At 35.6% G+C, this 24,827-nt stretch overlaps 1 protein-coding gene across 4 annotated transcripts in view; it reads left to right on the top strand.

The window, feature by feature from the left end:
- Positions 1-24,827, top strand: part of ORC5 (origin recognition complex subunit 5) — an 84,682-nt gene that overhangs the window by 2,370 nt on the left and 57,485 nt on the right. For 3 of the 4 annotated variants that reach the window (XM_043462978.1, XM_043462980.1, XM_043462981.1), the window contains exons 2-8: positions 1,218-1,310; positions 3,833-4,036; positions 8,794-8,868; positions 14,342-14,453; positions 20,415-20,545; positions 22,918-22,966; positions 23,055-23,145. In XM_043462978.1, the coding sequence (XP_043318913.1) occupies positions 1,218-1,310; positions 3,833-4,036; positions 8,794-8,868; positions 14,342-14,453; positions 20,415-20,545; positions 22,918-22,966; positions 23,055-23,145 (755 nt within the window). The remainder of the gene's footprint in view (positions 1-1,217; positions 1,311-3,832; positions 4,037-8,793; positions 8,869-14,341; positions 14,454-20,414; positions 20,546-22,917; positions 22,967-23,054; positions 23,146-24,827) is intronic. The other variant, XM_043462979.1, reaches the window with a different exon arrangement.

The raw sequence follows: 24,827 nt of genomic DNA, 5'->3' as shown, positions 1-24,827 counted from the left end.
GACATACTGTATGGTACTGTAATCCTTTGAAAGCCAAGTTATAAAACAAAACTAATACATTATTAATTTTATATTAAATATCCCTCACCTTATGACTTTGTAAGGCTATACTATTATCTATATATATTTTATGCTTCATGACATACCTAATTTTTTCTTAATTTTTTCTATATTTTTAGGCTATGTGGTTCTTCTGTGAGTTTTTTCAAATTGTTGCAAATCTCCAGAATTTTTTCTAGTATATTTATTGAAAAAAACCCATGTATAGATGAACCCAGGAAGTTCAAAACCTGTGTTGTTCAAGGGTCAACTGTACTGTTGTAGTGGTAGATGGTGATCATAGAGACTGTCCTTTTTCATGGAAATTGAATTGTCACCCAATTTTCTTGTAATTATTTTTTAAGTGTATGTGAATTCCTTCAAAGCATATTTTGTCTCTGATTTTTTTACTCTTTAGTGCATCATGGTTTTCAGCGTTTAGTTGTTGTCTAATAAATGTTCATTGAATGAATGAAGCATATTTGTAATATTGACCAGACCATAGAGAGATGTTTGACACTTTTTACTTTTCTCTAGGCTGCTAACTCATAATGTACTGCAGGAGAATCTTGGGAATAGATGTTTTGAAATGTATGCTGTGTAGATTTGATCGTTGGAAACAATGATGATGATATGTATACATTTAGGGGTAAATGTAGTATACATAATTCAGAAGTATTCTGTAAGTTTTCCTTAGAACAGAGGATTCTTGAAATTCTAGCCCTGGGATTCTGTATGCTTAGTTTCAGAGCTTTAAAGTGTACAGTGAAGTTGCAGCCTGTGAATTAAATTCTATAAAAAAGAGTTAAGAAGTATGATCAGAATTATTCTTTAAAAAATCTGTTAAATCTCCCGTAAATTTGAAAATACAAGCATATATATATATACGTAATAATAAAAGATTTAAGTGTGTGTATATATATATATATATATATATACACACAGTAATATGTCATGTATAATACATAGGCCAAATATGATTTTTCCAGGAATTTTGAGAAAGAGTAGAGTTGAATTTAAGGTAAGTTTAAAGTGTAATGATGAAATCACTAAATGCTCACTGTTGAAATAATTTGGATTAAATAATTTACTTTATCATGTAAAACTTTTTCACAAGTTAATAAATGTTTATTTTATGTTTTGTATGTGCAGATTGATATTTAACTTTTTTCCCCTAGAGACATCATTTCAGTTTTCCATCTATTTTTATTTATGGACATACTGCCAGTGGAAAGACCTATGTAACACAGACTTTGTTGGGAAGTTTAGAGGTAAGACTACCCAAGCTCAGTGTTAATTGATTTTTATTCGTAGACTCCTAGAAATGGAAGGGATCTGGGAGATGTTTAGTTTAAACTTATGTTTGTCTAAATTTATTTTTTACTCTTCTCTTTATCCTTACTCTCTCAGTAAATTGAATAGTAAACATGCTCTGTAGATTCTGTATCATTAATATCTTGACTCTGTGTAGCTTTAATCGTAGCCATTGCTGCTGAGTTTCATTTATTGTGTTTATTTCATTTATTTCCAAACAGTTTTCTAAGTGCAGTCTGTTCTTCACCCTGCAGCTAGTCCATGAAAATATTAAATAAGATCTTCAGCAAAATGTTCAGGTGTTTTTCTTGGTATATAAGACCCTTCGTGAGCAGAATTCACTTTATCTTTGGTAATGTAATGCCTGAGAATTTGAGACAGAATCTAGCAGACTTATGTTCCTCTTGTAGGTTCAGCCCTTAGTGCTCTTCCCATCTGAAAAGTAGGGCTAATAGCGACAACACTTGGAATTTTTGTGAGAATTTAGTGAGTTAATATATGAAAAGTTCTTACCACAATACTTAGTGTATAGTAAGCACTCAGTAAAGGTTAGATGCTATTATTCATGATTATTGCCACACCTCATTTCGTATCCTAAGCCAGGGATGGGCAAACTTTCTCTTTAATGGCCAGTTAGTAAATATTTTAGGCTTGTGGGCCAGGTACTTTCTATTACAACCTCTCAACTCCTCCTTAGTAAGAAAGTGGCCGTGGACTGTATCTATCTGAATGGACATAGCTGTGTTCTCATACAGCTTTATATATCAAAAGGCTGTTTGCTACTCCTGGTCCCAGCTTTAGCTCACAGTATGTGTGTTTTGTGTGGCATACTGAAGTATTGACAGTTCTTGCTGTTTCTTACTTTGAACCCTGGGCATACAGTGCTCCCTTTGCTTGGAATCGCTTTCTTATGCTCATTCTCTCTACCTCTCCTAACCTTGAGTGCGCAAGGTCCTGGCTCAGGCGTTTGTGTTTGTAACTCCCTGTAGGAAGTGTCCAAAAATAATGTATTTTGAATAAAAGCATGAAAATTGAATACGGAAGTTCTATATTTAAGGTCTATTTCACTTTTTAATGTATCATGATTTTTGCTAGTTAATCATTGTAATAAATGTTGATTATCACGACTTCTCGTACAACTTCACAAAGAGACATTTAGGATATGTTGCCATTAAAGGCCACAGATAGCACACAGATAGCAGTAAGCAAGACAGTTACTCATAACAGAGACATAATGGACTCTAGTTCATAAAGGAGTGGGGGTAAAGGATGTCAGAAAATGCTGGTGAAATTGTGCCTGAGTAAATATATTGAGCCTTACTTACACTGCTCCTCTGGAAAAGAAAAGCTTTATTGGGTGAGATTTATAGAGCATTACTAAAACTGGTTATGTTGTTTAGTCACTAAGTCATGTCTGACTCTTTTGGGACCCCATGGACTATAGCCCGCCAGGCTGGCTCCTCTCTCCATGGAATTTTCCAGGCAAGAATACTGGAGTGGGTTGCCATTTCCTTAGTCAGGGGATCTTTTCAACCCAGGGATTAAACCTGCATCTCCTGCATTGTCAGGTGGATTCTTTACCACTGAGCCACCAGGGAAGACCAAAAATAGTTAACAGGTGCCATGCCTCTGAGTGATCAGTACTGTTTTGTGGTTTCATTTTGAGAACAGACTATATTTGTAAGTCTTTTGTTTCTTCATTGCTTCTGGAGTTACTTCCATTTGGTAGTTCTTTAAATGAAGAGTTTGTTCTCAGTCCTCACAGGTGGATTACTGTGGTTTCTAACTCTTAATTTTAATTAGCATTTTTTTTAATCTAGGTGTGTTCATCATTAAAAATATTATCTTAAAATTATAAATAAGAAATTCTTACTAAGAATTTTAACATTCACATGTCATTGGGGTTCTTTTTATGAATTCTTTAAAAGAAATTATAAGTTTGCTTTGAATCCCTGTTGGAAACAAATGAAAACTCAAATAATTGAAGTGAGTTTAATGGAGGGACTGTTTTACAAAGGTTGAAGAAATGTTAAGGGAACCAGTAAGGGATGGTGATGTGCTGAGAGCCTTTAGCTCCCTCAGATTTAAATAGACCATAAGAAGGAACTGTAAAGGCCCCAGCAAGAGGTGTAATCTGTGACAAGGGGCTGCCCAACTCGAGCCTTTAGGAGAAGATGGAGCCGCTGTCAAGCTCTGGGCCACTGAGGGATGGGAGAGGGAGTCAAGGGAATACTCAGTTTTTTTCTCTCACCGTTTTTTCTCTCTTCGTCTGTCTCCTGATTCTTCCCATTGACTGAATCCACTAGATCCAGAAAAACAAGAGTCTGAGCAATGCAGTCTGTAGTGGTCAACCTCGTGGGGCGCAGAACGGTTCGGAAAATGGTGGGGTATAGATTTAGAAGGGCAAATGGGTGATATCCAGCAAAGCCATTATTGTGTTTGTATGTTTTCTATTTACACTTTTTGTTTTTGTTTTCAGCTTCCACATGTCTTTGTGAATTGTGTTGAGTGCTTTACCTTGAGACTGCTTTTGGAACAAATTTTAAACAAATTGAATCTTCTTAGTTCTTCAGAGGGTGAATGGTCTGCTCACATAACCTGTGAAACATTTAATGACTTTGTTCGCTTATTTAAACAAAAAATAACTGAAGCTGAAAATCTCAAGGATCAGACTGTATATATTGTAAGTAATTTAATTTCATTATATCATATCTTACTTGAAAACTGATCTATTAGAAAGTTTTCATATTTTTTTTGAAATCCGTTATGTACAGTGCATTGTACAAGGTGCTTATGTGATATAAAAAATGTTTGATATATTTCTTTTTTTAAACTGGGGTATAGTTTTTCAATTGAGGTATGTATAGTTGATGTGCAGTATAATACAAGTTTCAGATGTACAGTGTAGTATACCTGAAACACTGATTCATAATTTTTAAAGGTTATACCCCATTTATAGTTATTGTAAAACATTCACTATATGCTCTGTGCTGTACAATGTATCCTTGTAGCTTATTTATTTTATATGTAGTAGTCTGTACTTCTTAATCCCCTGTCCTTACGTTGCCCCTTCCTCATTCCCTGTGCCCATTGGTAACCACTGGTTTGTTTTCTATGAGTCTGTAGATGTAGTTCTTATCTAAAGAGAGCTTCAGTTTAGTAGAAGAGTTATGATATACTCATATGACTACATGTAGAATGAGTGATAACATTGATAGGCAAAACACTGATCCAGGTCCATCTGGTACAGCCTCATAAAGTGGTAACATCTGAGATAGAGTTAAAATTATGATTAGGTGTTATTAGGAAAAAAACGAAGAAGAGAAATTTCAGATGGAGGGAATTAGGCAAAGGCATGCAGATGGGAATGGAGGCTAGGGAATAGTAGATATTCTGGTCTCTGTGGGTTATAAAATATGAAGGAAGACAAAGAAGACTAGAAAAGTGGGAGGGGGTAGATCGTGGAGTGTCTTGAAAACTATACTAATGTGCCTTATTTCATTTCCTAGGCAGTGAGAGGAAGATGTAGAGCAACAAACATGCTTTAGGAAAATTGCTCTGGAGGCATGTTGAATAGATAGATCGGAGGGAATTGAAAGACATAGGCTAGATGGTTTTGAGGCTCTTGTAACTGTTTTCATTAGAGGCAATTTGGGCCTGGATTAGAGTTGGGGTAGAAAATGCAGAAAAGAATAAATGTAAGAGACAGCAAAGGTCAAATTTGTCAATTGTGTATGTGGTAAGTCTGGGAAAGATGAATCATTTGATTTTAGATTGACTTGGTTTAACTTGTTACATCAATTTGAAAATAATTAGTAGACAACTGAAAGTATATAATGTGCTTTATGTTAGTGAATTTTTTATAATACTTTAATCTTATTTTAAAAATGATTATATCTGGAGTTGAAATTAAATTTTAATATAATACCGTCTCATAACAGCTAAGTTATAAACTCACTGAAAGGACTGAGTTTTATGCATTCTTGCGTCTTCTTAAATGTATAAAACAGTTCCTTTCACTTTTTAATTTTGTTCATTTATTTATGCAAATATGCCAAGCACTGTTTTAGATAGTGGAGATAGAACAGGGGCAGAAGAGTCTCTGCCTACTTGGGGCTTATAATCTAATTGAAAAAGGTAGATAATAAGCAAGTTAATATGTAGTATGTTAGATGTGATACATTAGAGTAAGGCAGAATCAGCTGGGCAGGGGAACATAGTTATTTTCTAAGTGAGGAGGGCAGAGAAGATCTCACTGAGATAATGATAACAGAACTGAAACTGGATGGAAGTAAGGGGCAAGCCATGAAAATATCTAAAAAAAAGAGTATTCCAAGCAAAGAGATTGGAGTATCAAGGAGGCCATTTTGGCTGGAATAGTTTAAGTAAGAGGGGAGAGGGGTAATACTGAGAAAGAAAGAGTACAAGATAGAAGCATGCAGATTAGTGTTGTGGGTTGATTTGTTTCCTCCAAAAAGTTGTTGAAGTTTCCTCCAAAAAGTACGTTGATGTTCTAGCCCCTAGAACCTCAAAATATGATGGTATTTGTAAATGGGATCATTGTGGTTCTAATTAAGTTGAAGTCATACTAGAGTAGACTGGGCCCCTCATCCAATATGACTGATGTCCTAATGAAAAAGAAGAAATGTAGACGCAGACATGCACGTAGGGAGAATGCCACATAAAGACTGGAGGTATGTTGCCACAAGGCCAGGAATTCTCAGGAGCTGGAAGAGAGACCTGATACAGCTCCTTCTCTAGTACCTTCACAGAAAGCATGGCCCTGCTTGATCTGATACTTAGAGCCTCCACAACTGTGAGATATAAGTTTCTCTTAAGCCACCCTGTGTGCGGTATTTTGTTATGGTAGCCCTAGGAAACTAATACAACTAGTTACGAAGTTTTCGTGCACCTGAAGGAATGCTGTTGTCATGATCTGAGTGAAGAAAACTACAGCAGGTGGGGTCTTTCTGGGGGAAAAAGTTCTGAGGAATTTGGTTTTTGGGTATGTAAAATCCAAGTAGAGATGTTGAATTGGCACTTGGACACTTGGCGTCTGAGGTCAAGAGAGGCCCAACATGGAAATACCATTTTGGATTTCTGAGCATATACTTAAAGCTGCAAGATGGGATTAGGTCACCAGTAGAGTGAGCGAGTTAGAAAAGAGTTGAGTCCAGTGACTGAGTACTGTGGTGCTCCAGTGTTGAGGTAGTGAAGAAATTTGGAGACAGAAGATATCATTGATGAACAAATAAAACTTAGATAGTGAATAGTCTTGGGAGTCTCTCTAGGCTTCCCCTTCCCTGGACCTTTGACTAGAAAAAGCAGGCTTTTGTTGGAGTGCTTTTGGTCTGTTCTCCTTGGCCTTTCTGTGTCGTAGGCTTCTTCAGCTCCACACGTGAGGCAAGAAAATAACTTAGACAATTCACCCTCCAAAGTGAGGTGTCATTCTTCTGGTCCTGAGGTCTCTAGCTAGTTTGCCTTCTTTCCACCTTTCAGAGCCTTATTTGTTTTGTATTTAATACTCAAGATTCTTAGTTTTACTTAGGAGGAATAGGAAAAAGTACATCTGCTCCATCTTTAGAGTAAGTACATAGTAAAGAATTAACAACTGCTGGAATAGTTTGGCACCATTACCTTGATTTATGCTAAGGCTACTTAAGTTTAACCCACATTTGCTTCTTTTACCATTAGTGCACATATCACCGTGGTAGAAGAAGGCATATAAAATTTTAGTATTATTATGAAAAGAGTTTGACCTCACCCAACTCCTGATAGAGGATCAGAAACAGCACATCTCCTGCCCTCACCTTATAAGGGCCTACAGATCACACTTCAAAAGCCAGTGATACAAAATATAAGTTGATCTTTCACTGGGTAGGATAGGCGACAAGATCACTGGAGGAGAGAGGGATTTAAGGAAATAAAGAATCTACCATATCAGAAGGAGGTTATTTATGTGGATTTTGAAATATGCAAAAAATACAGGAGTTACGTTAGAAAAGTGATAGTCAGAAACTGACATTTAAAGGACAAGGAGGAAAGACCCCAGAGTGCTGGATGACTCCAGCAAGCAGAACTTCAAACTGTCTTCAGGGAGGAGGAGGGGTCAATGTTCTGTGAAGAGCCATGAGGAATCAGTAGGACCCAACTCATGTTTCAGGCCTCATGGATCAGTGTAGGCATTCGATGTTGTTTGTTAGATGACTAAACATTAAAGGTGAAAAAGTTTGTAGGTGTTTAGCATAGAACATTTAGAGTAATTTTGTAGAATATGCAGTTATTTAATATATGAATTGGTAAGCTTCAGCACTTAGGAAATAATGCAGAAAGATGTCTGAGAATGTTTTCTAGTCAGTAAACAAGCTTACAAATCAAGTCTATTAGATTGCTTTCATGTCAGTTATTTTTAAAAATGTTTGAATTTGAGTTAAAATTTTAACTTCTTTGAAGATTAGTTATTTGATAATTGCTTTTGAAGAAGTATCATTTATTAAAATACTACAAAACCATTAATTACAGTGGGTTAATTATATTAAGTCAGAAGATTGAACTAATACTGCTTCAGCTTTGTGTTTTGAATTAAAATGGGCATACAAATGGACCAATTTGTTTGAATTAATCTATGTCCTGTATTAGAGAGTTTTAAATGGAAATTGATGGGAAAATTGCATATTGAGAATACATAGTTGAGAAACTAATTTGTTCCTTTTTAGCAGTAAATAACTTCAGCTTTATTTTGTCTAAATGAATTAGGAATGAAATATCTTAAGTTGATTACTCTAATACATTGTTTCAAGCTGCCTATTAATCAGCAAAACAGATATAAAACATTTTGGATTATTCAGGAAAATAATATTATATTCCCTGCATTTTAATTTTATTCCTAATATAAATGAATATAATTTGCAGCGTAATCCCAATAGTATTATCATAACACTGAACAAAAATTTAATCTTTCTTAACATGTTTGGTTTTCTAGCTAAAGGGTTTAGCATGCATTTACAAAGTTCAAGCAAGTAATTTTACATACTGAAATTTAGAATTTTCTTCTATCTCTCAGGTCAGAAAGCTTTGTAATTATTGGTATGTGGTAGACATTTATCTTTTATCAAGTGAAATAAAAATGCACATAGTTTTATTTCATGTATACCTATAAGAAAAGGTCCTTAACATCTTAATTCACTATCTTTTTGATAGTTTATCTTTAAAACCTTTTTAAGTGTATTTATGACTTATTCTCTAAAATTTGGGTTAAAACATGTTAGTAGTAACTTATTGACCTATTTGAAATGTCTTCCATAAATTTTAATACTGTTTAAAATATTAATTCATGTCACATTTTTTAACATGGAAGGTTCAAATCTTAAATTATATTATGTAAATGTTTTGTGAAAGGGATTTTAAAATTGGTTTTGACACTGCGTTTTTTTAAACAAGGTTCTAGATAAAGCCGAGTATCTAAGAGATATGGAAGCAAACCTTTTACCTGGATTTCTTAGATTACAAGAATTGGTAAGTGATGTGTGAATCTTTTTCCCCTATGGCCTAATCAGTAGATATATGTTGTCAGTTTTTTCTTTTTGCCTATTTGATAGCTGAGAAATAATCTCTTAATATAAATTTGATGTGCATTTCTCTATTATGAGTGAAGCTGAGGATTTTTTCAAAGTTTAATCTATTTGTGCTTTGATCACACTTGTTCTTCAGTTATTTAGCTTTTATTTTTGATTGTGAAGTGACTAACACTACTTTCTATTAAAAGATTTTAGGTGTTTACTGGAATAAATGGTGGGACAGGGCTAGACTTTGAACTGTCTGCAAGAACTTTAAAATTTTCTTTTTATTTCAGAAATATAAAATAGAATGATAGGTCTGCTCTGGATCATCTGACATTCTGTCTCATGGCCACTCAGTTATTGGAACCAGCTTTGTGTTTCAACTTAAAATCGTGTTGGCACTGAATAGTATTGATTCTAATTGTCATGGCTTCATAAGAAAAGAAAGGGATAAATTTACTGTGTATCATCATACGTGTCAGGTGAAAACCAAATAATAATACAGTAGTAATGGCAACAACAGGTAGTAGTTTCTAGTAGGTTGAATAAAGGAAATTGGTGAGAGAGTTGTTTTCACCAATACCAGTTGGTATAGGAATACTAAACTCAAAAGGCTATTTCCTGTTAGTACCATATTGATGAAGTGAGCAAAGATTTAGTTTAAGCAAAACAGTAATGTTCATCATATTCAAATAATGTTAATTTAAGTTTTATTTGCTTTATAGTCTTCTATTTACCTTATAAATTAAAGATTGGTTTTATAACTTTATAAGTACCTTGAACATAAGTAGTTTATACCTACTTAGTTTTATGTCCCTATTATTTAAGTATAATATTAAGGGACATTATAATAAAAATTACTGGTTGGGCATAGACTTGGATTACTGTAATATTGAATGGTTTGCCTTGGAAACGAACAGAGATTATTCTGTTGTTTTTGAGATTGCATCCAAGTAGTGCATTTTGGACTCTTTTGTTGACTATGATGGCGACACCACTTCTTATCAGGGATTCTTGCCCACAGTAGTAGATATAATGGTCATCTGAGTTAAATTCACCCATTCCAGTCCATTTTAGTTCATTGGTTTCTAAAATGTCAATGTTCACTCTTGCCATCTCCTGTTTGACCATTTCCAACTTGCCTTCATTCGTGGACCTGACATTCCAGGTTCCTATGCAATATTGTTCTTTACAGCATCAGACTTTACTTCCATCACCAGTCACATCCACAACTGGGTGTTGTTTTTGCTTTGGCCCCGTCTCTTCATTCTTTCTGAAGTTATTTCTCTACTGATCTCCAGTAGCATATTGGACACCTACCAACCTGGGGAGTTCATCTTTCAGTGTCCTATCTTTCTGCCTTTTCATACTGTTCATGGGGTTCTCAAGGGAAGAATACAGAAGTGGTTTGCCATTCCCTTCTCCAGTGGACCACATTTTGTCAGAACTCTCCATCATGACCTGTCTTGGGTGGCCCTACAAGGCATGGCTCATAGTTTCATTGAGTTAGACAGGGCTGTGGTCCATGTGATCAGTTTGATTAGTTTGCTGTGATTGTGGTTTTCATTCTGTTGGCTCTCTGATGGATAAGGATAAGAAGCTTATGGAAGCTTCCTACTGGGAGAGACTGACTGAGGGGGAAACTGCGTCTTCTTCTGATGGGCGGGGCCATGCTCAGTAAATCTTTAACCCAAACTTCTGTTGCTAGGCAGGGCTGTGTTCCCTCCCTATTGTTTGACCTGGGGCCAAACTATGGTGGAGGTAATGAAGATAATGGTGACCTCCTTCAAAAGGTCCCATGCCTGCACTGCTGCACTGAGTACCCCCAACCCTGCAGCAGGCCACTGCCAACCCATACCTCTGCCGGAGACACGTGGACACTCACGGGCAAGTCTCTTGGAGTCACTGCTCCTTTCTCCTGGGTCCTGGTGCACACAAGGTTTTGTTTGTGCTCTCCAAGAGTCTGTTTCCCCAGCCCTTTTAAGTTCTGATGGGTTTATGGTGGGGTTAGTGGCGACCTCCTCCAAGAGGGCTTATGCCATACCCAGGTCTGCTGCACCCAGAGCCCCTGCCCCTGAGGCAGGCCACTGCTGACCATACCTCCGCAGGAGACACTCACACACAGTTGTGTCTCAGTCTCTGTGGGTTCTCTGGATCCTGGTGTGCACAAGGTTTGTTTGAACCCTCTGAGTGTCTTTGGCGGGTATGGGGTTTGATTCTAAATGCAGTTTCGCCCATCCTACTGTGTTGCTGGGGCTTCTCCTTTGTCCTTGGACATGGGGTGTCTTTTTGTGTTGGGATCCAACATTCTCCTGTTGATGGTTGTTCAGCAGCGAGTTGTAATTTTGGAGTTCTCACAGGAGAAGATGAGTACACCTCCTTCTGCTCCACCATCTTCCTCACCACATCGTTCTGCTCCTTGTTGCTGGTGAGCTAGAGCTGCTCCTGAGAAATCTGTACACAGGTCAAGAAGCAACAGCTAGAATTGGACATGGAACAACAGACTGCTTCCAAATCAGGAAAGGAGTACATCAAGGCTATATGTTGTCACCCTGCTTATTTAACTATATGCAGAGTACATCATGAGAAATGCCAGGCTGAATGAAGCACAAGCTGGAATCAAGATTGCTGGGAGAGATATCAATAATTTCAGATATGCAGATGACACCATCCTTATGGCAGAAAGTGAGAAAGAACTAAAGAGCCTCTTGATGAAAGTGAAAGAGAGTGGAAAAGTTGGCTTAAAACTCAACATTCAAAAAACTAAGATCCTGGTATCCGGTCCCATCACTTCATGGCAAATAGATGGGGAAATAATGGAAACAGTGAGAGACTTTATTTTTTTGGGCTCCAGAATCACTGCAAATGGTGACCACAGCCATGAAATTAAAAGATGCTTGCTTCTTGGAAGAAAAGCTATGACAAACCTAGACAGCATATTAAAAAACAGAGACCTTACTTTGCCAGCAAAAGTCCGTCTAGTCAAAGCTGTGTTTTTTCCAGTAGTCAGGTATGGATGTGAGAGTTGGACTATAAAGAAAGCTGAAAAAAAAAAAAAGAAAGCTGAGTGCCGAAGAATTAATGCTTTTGAACTGTGGTGTTAGAGAAGACTCTTGAGAGTCCTTGGACAGCAAGGCGATCCAACCAGTCCATCCTAAAGGAGATCAATCCTGGGTGTTCATTGGAAGGACTGATGTTGAAGCTGAAACTCCAATACTTTGGTCGCCTGATGAGAAAAGCTGACTCATTGGAAAAGACCCTGATGCTGGGAAAAATTGAAGATGGGAGGAGAAGGGGATGACGGAGGATGAGATGGTTGGATGGCATCCCCTGCACAATGGATATGAGATTGAGGAAACTCTGGGAGTTGGTGATGACAGGGAGGCCTGGCTTACTGCAGTCCATGGGGTCAGAAAGAGTCAGACACAACTCAGCGACTGAACTGATAATAAAAATTAAATATTTGGGGAGACAGTGCCTAAGGCCTTTCCACCTTTAAAATAATAAAAATTTTAAGTAATAAAAAATTTATTACTCAAATTTGAGAAACTGCTAAAAGTTCTAAACTGATTGCCACTGAAATCACTGTATGCTTAAGATTGACTCCTAAAATCCACTTTTACTAATAGTCTTGGGGGGCAGATGCGGAGAGGACAGGAGAAAAGTAAATATAACTCTTGGTGACATATCTTGGAAGTCTTCTCATGCAGTCTAGCCTCTCCCAGTTTGATTATTTCTTGGCAGTTTACTACTGATACCAGAAATCTGTCCTCATTGAGTAGAGGTCTCTTCCTCTCTTTCTTTTTGTTGTGTTGTGTTGAGTTTGTGGGATTTATTTTTGTTTTTGCATGTGTTCATCCACTGTTTCCCATTGCTTTGTTCAAGGACTCCTTCTCTGGTAGCCAGAGTGCATTCTTGCTGTCCTCTCGCCTTTCAGTAAAACTTACTCCCTTATTTTCCCCTGTGCCTAGTAATGGTGATCATGCATTCCCACCACAGTAGTTAGGCCATTCACTTTTTTTAGTTTTATTTATAGAAACTATATGAAGAAAACGAAACGATTCATAGTAAGCTCAGCTCCACCAGAAAAGAAAATTGTTTTGATGTTTCTGAAAACATGCTTGATTTTTAAATGTGTGTGTCATTGAAAAGAAATATAGCCAAAGCATTTCCCATTTCTTATATTAGATACTTATCAGAGTAAAATGAAGTTTAAATTATGATAGATATCACTGTACTTGAAAGTACTTTCAGATGAACAGATGAGAACCAACTTAAAGTCCTTTTAGACTGTTAATAGCCTATATTTTTTTAATCTCTCAGTATTTTTTTAGCTGACTTTATAAAATGCTTTTGGATAATCATATTTTAAAGGAAAAGCAGCTCAATGCTTTGTAATCAAGATTGTGTTTAGAGCATGCCCTTTTATCACTATAGAAATCAGGAATTATTAAAAATTAATAAGACAAAAAGCATTTGAAAGTAAAAATCTTCTTTGCTCTTTCATGAAGATGCTACACTTTCTATGGAGTCATTAATTTATTGAACTTAACCTTCTTTGTTAGCCAGAAGTATATTTCTATAAATAATGAAAATTTGAGTATAAGATTACACATAAGTTAGAAACTATAAAAGTAAATCACCATCAAAGTATAGTGTAAGAGATTTAGTCCTAAGAATAGTTACAGAACAAAACAGATATCATATCTGTTACTCAACTTAGGAGACATCCCAAAGAACATGGGAAGAATTAAAATTTGTGTTGGAGAAAAAAAATAAAACAAAATAAACTTTGTGTTGGGAATGCAGAGGTGTCTACAGATAAATTCTAGCATTAAAATTAGCATTCATGGCCACTTTGTAGAAGGATAACATACACATTGAGTTTGTTCTCTGAATGTTATTTCTAGAATATTATAATTTCAAAAGATGTCTGGTTACTTAACGTTGGTATTTTGGATGCTTACTCTTGTTTGTGTTTTTAATGTAAGCTCATCATCTTCTTCAACAAATATATTCTTTTCTGTGGGTACTATAGCCATATCAATTTTGCCTTTTTTGGTTTATTATTTAAGTGTATGATTTCTTTGACAACACCCATAAAAAGGTCTTATTTTAATCATTCAAGCAGATGTGCTTCTTAATTTCTATAAAATAAGTCCTTCTGTGACTGTGCTAGTGTTACATGTAACTGAATTGTCAGTTAACCTGAAAGTTTTATGGAAATTCTAAGTAATTATGTAGGAAAATTTGCATATAAAGATGAGCTCCTTGATTAGGTTTTCTAAATATGGCCTATTAGTATGCAAATAATTTGCCATATATTAGAACTTTGCTGGATTTATTTTGAAAGAAAAATTCAAATGAAATTATTGTTCTGATTAAGATTTTTTAATGCAAGTTTACTTTTATTTATCTTTCTTTTACAGACTGACAGAAATGTGACTGTTATCTTTCTCAGTGAAATTGTTTGGGAAAAGTTTCGTCCAAATACCGGATGCTTTGAACCATTTGTCTTGTATTTCCCTGATTATAGCATAGGTAAAATTGAATACATTGTTTTGACTAATGATACTCAGTAAAATATTTTTTTGTTACTTAAAAGATTAAGCTAGCATGTTCAAATGAGAATACTTTGATGTCTTAATCTATTAGGGTTTGCTGCCAATCTCAAATAAATGTTTGTATTTCTGCACTTAATATAGGTTTTATTTTGAAACTATGAGAGGTGGTTCTCTTATAATTACTCTTTTTTTAGTGAGCATTTCTCACATATTTATGCTAATGGTGTATTTTCACATTTTTTTAGTCAGGACAGTAAGATATATATGTTGTGATTATAATATCCTTACAAGTGAAAATCAGACTAAGTTAGCAAAGCACATTAAAATTGTACTGAAATGTTCATATACCATGTGCTTAAGTACTACCCAGAATGTATCTTTTAATTTTGTAAATCTCATTTTTCATTACTGTAACTCTTACAGTGGCAACTGCTAGTCCTTATTTTTGTGTGTGTGTGCTTAATCTTAAATTTCATAGATCCTAATGATTTTTATCTTTGGAAAAGCACAATAGCTTTTTGTGTTTCTGAGTAGTTTTGTAGACTAATGCTGTGCTGTTACTGTACAAATATGATACTTCTGATTCAAAGATTATAACTTAAGCATAAGGTGGTTAGAGGCTCTGAAAAAGATACCATTCCTTGACCTTGGTTTCAAAACACTGTCCCTCTGAACTAATAGTTATAAACATTGATTATATTAAGATCAACATAGTTTTGTCTGTTTTCACAAGAACAGCAGTCAAATAACACCTCCTGCCTTTGCTAATTAACTGAGATAGAAAAAAGAAGCCCAAAACAGATGAAGGGAGCCCTTATTTTTAATAGGGCTATGAAAATCACAAGGAGAAAAGGGTAGGAAGAAAATAAAGGATTTCATTAAAAAATTTCTTTGTACTTAATGTCATGACTGTTAAATGTTAAAGTTTCTCATGACCTATTTTAGGTTTAAGTACTGAAAAATTATTTTAAAATGCTAGTTTTCTAGTGAAGTTGAAATTAAAGTATGCTATCATGAATTGTAGAATTTGATTTTTTTTTAATTAGGATGTAAAGCAGCAGAGATGGAGACAATTTGAGGAGATAATTAAAGTGATCTTGTTAATTTTTAAAAGTATAGGAAAGTGTCAATTTTTGAAAAGCATGATACAGAATCAAGTTCATCTAGTTATGAAATTTTAGAGCCTTTAACATACCATTTTTTAAAAAAGTTCAAAAGCACCATCACACAAGAAAGTGTTAAAAAAGAAATACTAATTGATAAGCCAAATTATAGTCAGAATAAGTAAGCATGGAACCTGGGCAAAAGGATAATCTTAGTGCCTGAGTCATCCAATCATAACTTGATACATATGTCATCTGAAGGACTATGTTATCTAACCTTCAGGACACCCTTTTCTCTTAGCAGTATCAGGGGCCTAATTTGGATTTCTAGTTTTCTGCTCTCTCCCACATGCAGACTGCTTATCTTTTGGTAATGCTTTTTTTTTTTTCTTTCAGTTGGATTATAGTACAGTTAGTCAGGTTTTTAGTATAGTTATTGGAATAACTAAATTCCAGTCAATTGGAATAAATTATGCTATGCTGTAGTAAACAATCTGAAAATCTCAGTGACTTATAATTTCCCACCTCACAACCTTTGTGCAATTTTTATCCTACACTTTACATATATTACTGTTTGGGCTTTACAGAAATGAAAAGGCAAGGTGGAAAATATCTTTTATCGTGTACCCTCCTGGATATTTGTTGAGCTTTTTGGATAATGAATGTATAGTTTCAACTTTGGAAAATTTCAGCCATTATTTCTAAAAATATTTCATCTGTCCCCTCTGCTCCCCACACGTTTTTCCAGGGCTGCCATTACATGACTGTTAGATCTCTTGATATTTTCCTGCTGAATCTCTTATTTATTCATTTAAACTTTGGATATTTTTTTCCCTCAGTGTTTTATTTGGTTTAGCTTTTGTTTCTGTGTCTTCAAGTTCACTGACCTTTTTCTCTACAAGTGTCTTCGTCTGCAATTATCCAATCCAGTGGATAAAAAGAAAGAGAAAAGGCAGAGGAGCCAAAGGTCAAATTGCCAACATCTGTTGGATCACAGAAAAAGCAAGGGAGTTCCAAAAATATCTACTTCTGCTTTATTGACTACACCAAAGCCTTTGACTGTGTGGATCAAACAAACTGGAAAATTCTTCAAGAGATGGGAATAGCAGACTACCTTACCTCCCTCCTGAGAAATCTGTGTGCAGGTCAAGAAGCAACAGTTAGAACCAGGCATGGAATAACAGACTGGTTCAAAATTAGGAAAGGAGTACATCAAGGCTGTATATTGTCACCCTGCTTATTTAACTATATGCAGAGTACATCATGCAAAATGCCAAGCTGGATGAAGCACAAGCTGGAATCAAGATTGCCAGGAGAAATATCAATAACCACAGATACGCAGATGACACCACTCTTATGGCAGAAAGTGAGGAACTAAAGAGCCTCTTGATGAAAGTGAAAGAGAGTGGAAAAGTTGGCTTAAAACTCAACATTCAAAAAACTAAGATCCTGGCATCCGGTCCCATCACTTCATGGCAGATAGATGGGAAAACAATGGAAACAGTGAGAGACTATATTTTTGGGCTCCAGAATCACTGCAGATGGTGACTGCAGCCATGAAATTAAAAGATGCTTGCTCCTTGGAAGAAAAGCTATGACAAACCTAGACAGCATATTAAAAAGCAGAGACATTACTTTGCCAACAAAAGTCCATCTAGTCAAAGCTATGGTTTTTCCAGTAGTCATGTATGGATGTGAGAGTTGGGCCATAAAGAAAGCTGAGTGCCGAAGAATTGATGCTTTTGAACTGTGGTGTTGGAGAAGACTCTTGAGAGTCCCTTGGACTGCAAGGAGATCCAACCAGTCCATCCTAAAGGAAATCAGTCCTGAATGTTCATTGGAAGGACTGATACTGAAGCTGAAACTCCAATACTTTGGCCACCTGATGCGAAGATCTGACTCATTTGAAAAGACCCTGATGCTGGGGAACATTGAAGATGGGAGAAGGGGACGACAGATGATGAGATGGTTAGATGGCATCACCGACTCCACTGACTTGGACGTGAGTTTGAGTAAACTCCGGAAGTTGGTGACGGACAGGGAGGCCTGGCGTGCTGCAGTCCATAGCATTGCAAAGAGTTGGACACAACTGAGCGACCACTGAATCTAGTGGAATTTTTTTTATAGATCTCATTATGCTTTGTTTTCCTTTATTTTCTTGAGCATATGAGCATGTTTTTAATAGTTGTTTTAATGTCCTTGTGTACTAATTCAATTACCTCTTTCATTGTGGTGGTGTTTCTATTAACTGATTTTTCTCTGTTATGGATATCCGTTATACTTTGTCATGTGCTTAGTAATTTTTGATTGAATGATAGATACTAAGTTTTTTGTTCTTGCATGTTGGACTTTTTTCTGTTAAGCATTTAAATTACTTGAAGATATGTTTGACCCTCTTGAAGTTATTTTTAAGCTCTTCTGGAGAGGGGGTTCAGGGCTAATTTTAGTTCCACTTCTAAGGTATTTCTAAGTCCTTTTGGGTTCTCTGCTGAATGCTCCATATATTTAGTATAGTTTCTCTATTCTTACTGGTGGAAAAATGAGCAGATTATATCCCTGTCTGAACTCTGGAAATTGTTTGACTTACAGCTCTCCAATAATTGTTTTTTTCCCCAGAAGTTTTTCTTGTTTGTTCTTCTGGGCTTTTACTCTGTCTATGCATGTAAATGTTGGCATTCAGCTAAGAATCAAGGGCAACCCTTAATGTAGATTTCTGGGGCTCTTTCTCTGCATAGTGTCCTTCTCTCATGAACTTTACCCTGTGTATTCTAGTACCCTTAGCTTTCTCTACTCCCACTTCTGTCTCAACTCACTAAGATTAATGGGCTCCTTTTGCAGCTCTACTGTACCACTATTGTAAAGTTTCCTCTAATTAGAAAGCCTGGCTGATGGTAAGACTCACCTCATTTCCCTTTTCTTGTATTAGAGTTCTCGGCTACCTGATGTCTGAAAATAGTTGTTTTCTATATTTTATCCAGTTTTTAATTGTTTATCTATAGAAGAGTATTTCTGAACTGGAAATACTCCCTCATGACTGGAAGCAGAAGTCCCTCTTTCTTCCATCAGTCCAGTTATCTGTCAGCTTTTATATATAAGTACCTTTATCTCCAAGTTTTAAGGCACTTTTTACAAGTTTTTAGTGTATCAAATATTTATGTTTTAAAAACGTGGTAACATTAAATTTAAAATTGCTATTAGATATAAAAATCCATAGGCTCCAAAGTCAAATTTTGGACTTGGTATATTTTTTCCAGTGGTTATGATATAAAATTGCAGATCTAGTAACAATCTCTATTTAGAATTCCTTCAGGATAACATTCTAGACATGAGGATAGGCTTTAAAATAATCTTTTGGGAAGGGGGACTTTGTTTATTTGGTTTTTGGCGTTTTCTTTTGGCCAACTGCCCTGCTTAGCAGATGCTATTAATACAACTATTTCTGAATTTCTGTATATTAGTACCTATTGATAGACCACATATATTGTTATGTACCTGACTGTGAGGAATAAGAGAACAGTTAAAATCAAGGTCTGATAGTAAATGGCAAAGTATTCATAGTAAAAATACTCAGAAGGATTCTTAAGAAAAAGGAAATTGACTTGATCAGAGCATTCCATAAGAATTTTCACTTGAAAGTATTGTGATAGCCTTGAACCCTGTGGAACTAGGTTTACAGTACTAGTCTTGGTCAGAGAGCTCTTAACTGAGAAGTCTAAAGAGACCATTGCATCAAAAAGTCAGAGGGAATTGCAATAAGGAATAAATGACTGACTGATTCAGGTGCTATAAACTGGGAAATTTTGAATAATAGATGGTTTCTTTTTAGTTTTAACTGTGCTTCTACAATATTACATTTCTAACAGAATAAAATATAAGTTTAGGATTATAAAGGCTTCCCTGATAGTTCAGTTGGTAAAGAATCCGCCTGCAATGCTGGAGACTCCAGCTCGGTTCCTGGGTCAGGAAGATTTGCTGGAAAAGGGGTGGGCTATCCACTCCAGTATTCTTGGGCTTCCTTTGTGGCTCAGCTGGTAAAGAATCTACCCTCAATGTGGGCCACCTGGGCTCAATCCCTGGTTGGGAAGATCCCCTGGAAAAGGTTCCCACTCCAGTATTCTGGCCTGAAGAATTCCATGGACTGTATAGTCCATGGAGTCACAAAGAGTTGGACATGACTGAGCAACTTTCACTTAGGATTCTAAACATGTGATACTGTATAAGAGTAAGATAAAAGAGAAATAAAGATACCAAAGTTGTAGGAAGAAAACACATTTTATAAAAAAGGGAATGACAAAGTAAAGATGAAGATTTTCATGAAAAACTTATTGAATTGTTTTCATTTTGCAAAAAAAAATGAAGAGCATTTTTCAATTTGGTGGTGATTTATATAGTACCCTTTGTTTTTACTTAGCTGATTTATGTAATTGGAAAAATAACTGAAGTCCATATTATTTTTTTGCTCTTGATATTGATGTTGCTTTGCTTATTATAAGGTTCTTGTGATTTTCTTTTGATGTCATTTCTTAGTATATATGTCAGGTAAACTTTTCTTTAGATGTCATTTCTTAGTATATATGTCAGGTAAACTTTTCCTTAGATGTCATTTCTTAGTATATATGTCAGGTAAAATTTAGTAATTTTTTTAGAACATTAGATTCATGATTCTTTTACCTCAGTTTCAAAACTTGTATTACTTTTACATTTTAATCTTGTAACTTTTATTATTCCTGATAATTGCTGAACCTTCATGTTTATTGTTTAAACCTGTATTATAAAATGCTAAAAGATACGACTAGGGTGCTAGGTCAGTCTGTTCATTTATGTCCCGTGAACAGGGAACCTGCAGAAGATCCTATCTCATGATCATCCTCCAGAGTATTCAGCTGATTTCTATGCTGCCTACATTAACATTCTTCTTGGAGTTTTCTACACTGTCTGTCGAGATTTGAAAGAGCTCCGGCATCTGGTGAGTTCTCATTTTGCTTAAATAAAATGTACATCTTTTATGTAGAAAAGGTGTGAGATAGGCTAGAAGCTAAAAATTTATTCTAGAAATAGAAATCTGTGGGTTAGTACAAGTTTTGACCTGATCGAAACCTTTCAGTCATCTTTAGTTGTTTGCTTTCATATATCCTTAGGAGTGTGTTTTTGATTTCCTCCTTTCTCTTTTCTCTAATCACAGATAATTTTTATTAAAATTAAAATGAAGACTAACGGAGAGGAGGTGTGAAAACTTAATAAACAATTATAAATCTAATTTTTTTTTAACAATTGTTTTTCAGGTTTTTGTACTGATATGTATTGATATTACCAGGGCTTCTCTGGTAGCTCAGTCAGTAAAGAATCCACCTGCAGTGCAGGAGACCTGGGTATGATCCCTGGGTTGGAAAGATCTCCTGGAGAGGGCATGGCAGCCCACTCCAGTATTCTTGCCTGGAGAATCCCCGTGGACACAGGAGCCTGGCGGGCTACAGCCCTTGAGGTTGCAAAGAATAGGACATGACTGAGCAACTAAGCACAGCGCATGTATTGATAGTGGTCTGAAATCTAGATGCACTTGAATGTGGTCAGAAGCTTTACATAGGTCTTTCGTTAGTCACTAACCTTGAGTTAGCAATCTTTATATAAAGGATTACTTTGATTTTATATAAAAGGTTACTTTAAAAACATTTTTTTAAACATTAGAATAACTTTATACTTCATAGGCAGTTTGGAAAATGTATTTAATTTTCATATTTAACTTAATTTTGATCTTTCTTCTTTGGTTGTGTGAATCCAAGAGGGAGAAGGCAAGAATATCTGGTTTCTTAGAATCTTTTATTAATACTTAAGACCTTATCTCCATGTAACAAGATGGTAAAATATCTTAAGGTTAGAAAATGGAACTTTCAAAGGAACAGATTCTCTTGATATATTTTCTTTGCTTTGCTCTTTTCTTTGCTCTGAAAAATGTTACTTAGAGGGATTCAGTGTGTATTTGAGATAGAATATAGGAGAAATTGTGTTCACATTTAGTATGTTTTTGGAACTTTTAAATTGTAGGCCTCTTCTGATTTAGATGTAGATTTGTCAAGTGTCTTCTAAGTAGGCAACAAACCAGAGACAAACTGTTCTAGCTCAAGCTCATCACTAACACCTCTCCAGAAGTTGAATGTTGGAGATTCCTGGTGACAGAGGGAATGACAACAAGGGGGCTTACAGAGGGGAGAGAGGGTCAGTGTGCATCCTGCGTGAGTTGGAGTCGGGAGTGAGGACTCGTCCTCTGTCCTTCCTGCAAAATAACTTGTTACCATTCCTTAACTCTGATGTCCTGAATCCTGTGGGTATCTGTGCTGGCAGTCTTTTCAAAGTAGATTATTATAAAGTACAAGAAGGAAGAATTATTTAGAGAAACTATTTGTAGGAAAAGAAAGTGTTAAATCTAAATATGGTTTTTATAAAGTCCTTTGGGTTTCACTGAGGAATGATTTTATTGAGGGAGGAGATTACAACTTTTTTTCTTGTTATTGTTACATTATATTCAAAAACTTGAAACTTGAAGTGTGGTTTAAGTCTTTATTACTACTAGTGATACTAATAAATATAAGATGATCTTTCATTATTGGAGAAAAAACAGTATAGTGTCCTTATTTTTCTGTATATGTAGAATGTAGGATAATAAACATATTTTCCATTTTCCTTTGAATGGATACTTTTGTTTCAAAGTTTGTAAGTGGCACATTTCTTGAGAATTTAATAAATCATCTGCAAAATATTCTTTTTAGGCATCTTTTATATGTATGTACTTTTAAATCTGCTTTGGGGATTGTTGCTGCTGCTGCTAAGTCGCTTCAGTCGTGTCGGACTATGTGTGACCCCACAGACAGCAGCCCACCAGGCTCCCCCGTCGCTGGGATTCTCCAGGCAAGAACACTGGAGTGGGTTGCCATTTCCTTCTCCAGTGCAGGAAAATGAAAAGTGAAAGTGAGGTCGCTCAGTCGTGTCCGACTCTTCGCGACCCCATGGACTGCAGCCTACCAGGCTCCTCTGTCCATGGGAATTTCCAGGCAAGAGTACTGGAGTGGGTTGCCATTGCCTTCTCCTGGAGATTGTTATGTTACTTTATATCTAGAAGCCAATATATTAGGTGGGATTTAACCAATTAAGGAATATTTTACATGTTGTATTACTGTTGTTATTGATAATTATGGTTTTTATTGTTGTAATAAACTATGATAACATTTTATTTGGGCAATTATACTGAAGTAAATTTGCCTGAATCCTAACAAAAATTTTACTTGAAAAATAATTTCTAATTGTGGTAAATTTTTTTTCTCTTTTTCCCCCCTTTGTTTATAGGCAGTACTTAATTTTCCTAAATATTGTGAACCTGTGGTTAAAGGAGAAGGTAACTATAATTTTACTGTAATAATTTTTCTTTTGAAAAAAATTTCTGTAAGATCTAAATTATTGAAATTTTCTCTTCTTTGGGATAGCAGGTGAACGTGATACTCGCAAGCTCTGGAGAAACATTGAACCTCATTTGAAGAAAGCCATGCAGACTGTTTATCTCAGAGAAATATCAAGGTAATTTTTTATTTGTTATATATGTTGTTTCTGTATCTTTGTTTAGAATATTCGCTAATGTGTCCACATGTTTTCCTGTCTTCTTCACATTGGGAAAAAGTTCTTGTGAATTTTGAATCATTTCTTACTATTTTGGGAAAGACAAACAATTTTTAGTGAGTAATGTTACACAAGGCATATTTCTAATAATTGTTAATTTTTTTAAATCTGGAAAGCTACAGGAAAATCGGTTTCAGCTTTGTTTTTAGTTATGTTAGATATTTGAATGGCATAATGAAAAATTGAGTATTGAAGTGTATAAATCAAGTCATAAATCTATGTTTGTTTGTTCATAGTAATGAAACTACTCAGGAGACATGATTGCGCAGACATAGTATCGTGAGAAGAACAATGGTTTTGATTTCCAGCTTAACTATTTTCTACCTTTTGAGGTATTAGCAACTTACTTAAAACCTCTAGACTTCAGATCCCTCTTCTAACAATCCTTAAAAGATTTCAGTAATATATGTGAAAGTGATTTGTGATACAAATAAGAAAGTCTTATGGATGTTAGGTTTAGTCTACATTGCAAAGCAACATAGATTTAAAAATGTCAACATTTTGTCTTTTTTCACTTGCTAATCAATTTTATCATTTTTGTTTTATGAATACCTTAATCTATAATTACTTTGTGTTTGATTTAATTAGCCAATTAGAAGATTTTAATATTAATAGTTTCTGAATAAATAGAAACATTGCAAAGATATTTAATCCTTTTTTTTTAATAATAAAAAGTCATTTGATGAAAGTTTTTGGAAGTCACAGAATAGAAAAGCTTGTGATCTGATCTTTTAAAGGTAGAAAACTTTGGGTGGTTGTTAAAGTGACTCTTAAGGACTTCTAGTTTTCCATAGGATAATATTGGCCACCTGAATCCAGTTCTCTCCATAAAGATCACTAAGGAGAGCAAATAAAATCACTCTAACCCTAGCCTGCAGTCTTACTAGAAGTCTGCTCTGCTGGCTCTGTGGTAAGGAATCCGTCTGCCAATGCTGGAGCCCCAGGAGATGCAGATTCTATCCCTGGATCGGGAAGATCCCCTGGAGAAGGAAATGTCAATCCACTCCAGAATTCTTGCCAGGATAATCCCATGGACAGTGGAGCCTGGTGGGCTATAATCCATCGGGTTGCAAAGAGTCGGACCTGACTGACTAAGCATGCATGCCCACGCTACAGAGTTAACTACAAGTTTTAAGTTATATGTAAATAGTGAAATAAACAATTGAAGCCAGCAGAGCCAACTCTGGGGCTGAAGTGAAAAGTTAAGCAATGACTATAGGGAAAAGAGGAGAGGACAGTGGGGACAGGGCAAGGGGTTGACATGTGTCCTGAAATACAAATGTATCACCTCTGGAAAGAGAGTCTAACTCTAAGTGAGAAAATACTGAGAGCAAGTGAGGCCTGAGCATTGGCTATTGGAGAATCAAAAGGAAATGTTTCAAGAGTATGTAGACAAGAATTAACAAAGCAGTTTTGGGAAAGTACTGTTTTTGAGGGTGATTTGGAAGGACATGATTTCTCCTGTCTGCTTGGTGGTAAAGAATGAAGTGAAGTGGGGGAGGATTAAGGCAAAAAGGTAAACTACTTACCAAGGAAGGTGAATCTGTAATAAAGCAAAACGATAAGTGAGCAACATAAGTGAG

Source organism: Cervus canadensis, chromosome 3 (assembly GCF_019320065.1).
Source record: "Cervus canadensis isolate Bull #8, Minnesota chromosome 3, ASM1932006v1, whole genome shotgun sequence".
In the NCBI taxonomy this organism is placed as follows: domain Eukaryota; kingdom Metazoa; phylum Chordata; class Mammalia; order Artiodactyla; family Cervidae; genus Cervus; species Cervus canadensis.
Note: the sequence above shows the minus strand (reverse complement) of the source record. Positions and strands in the feature narration are given on the sequence as shown.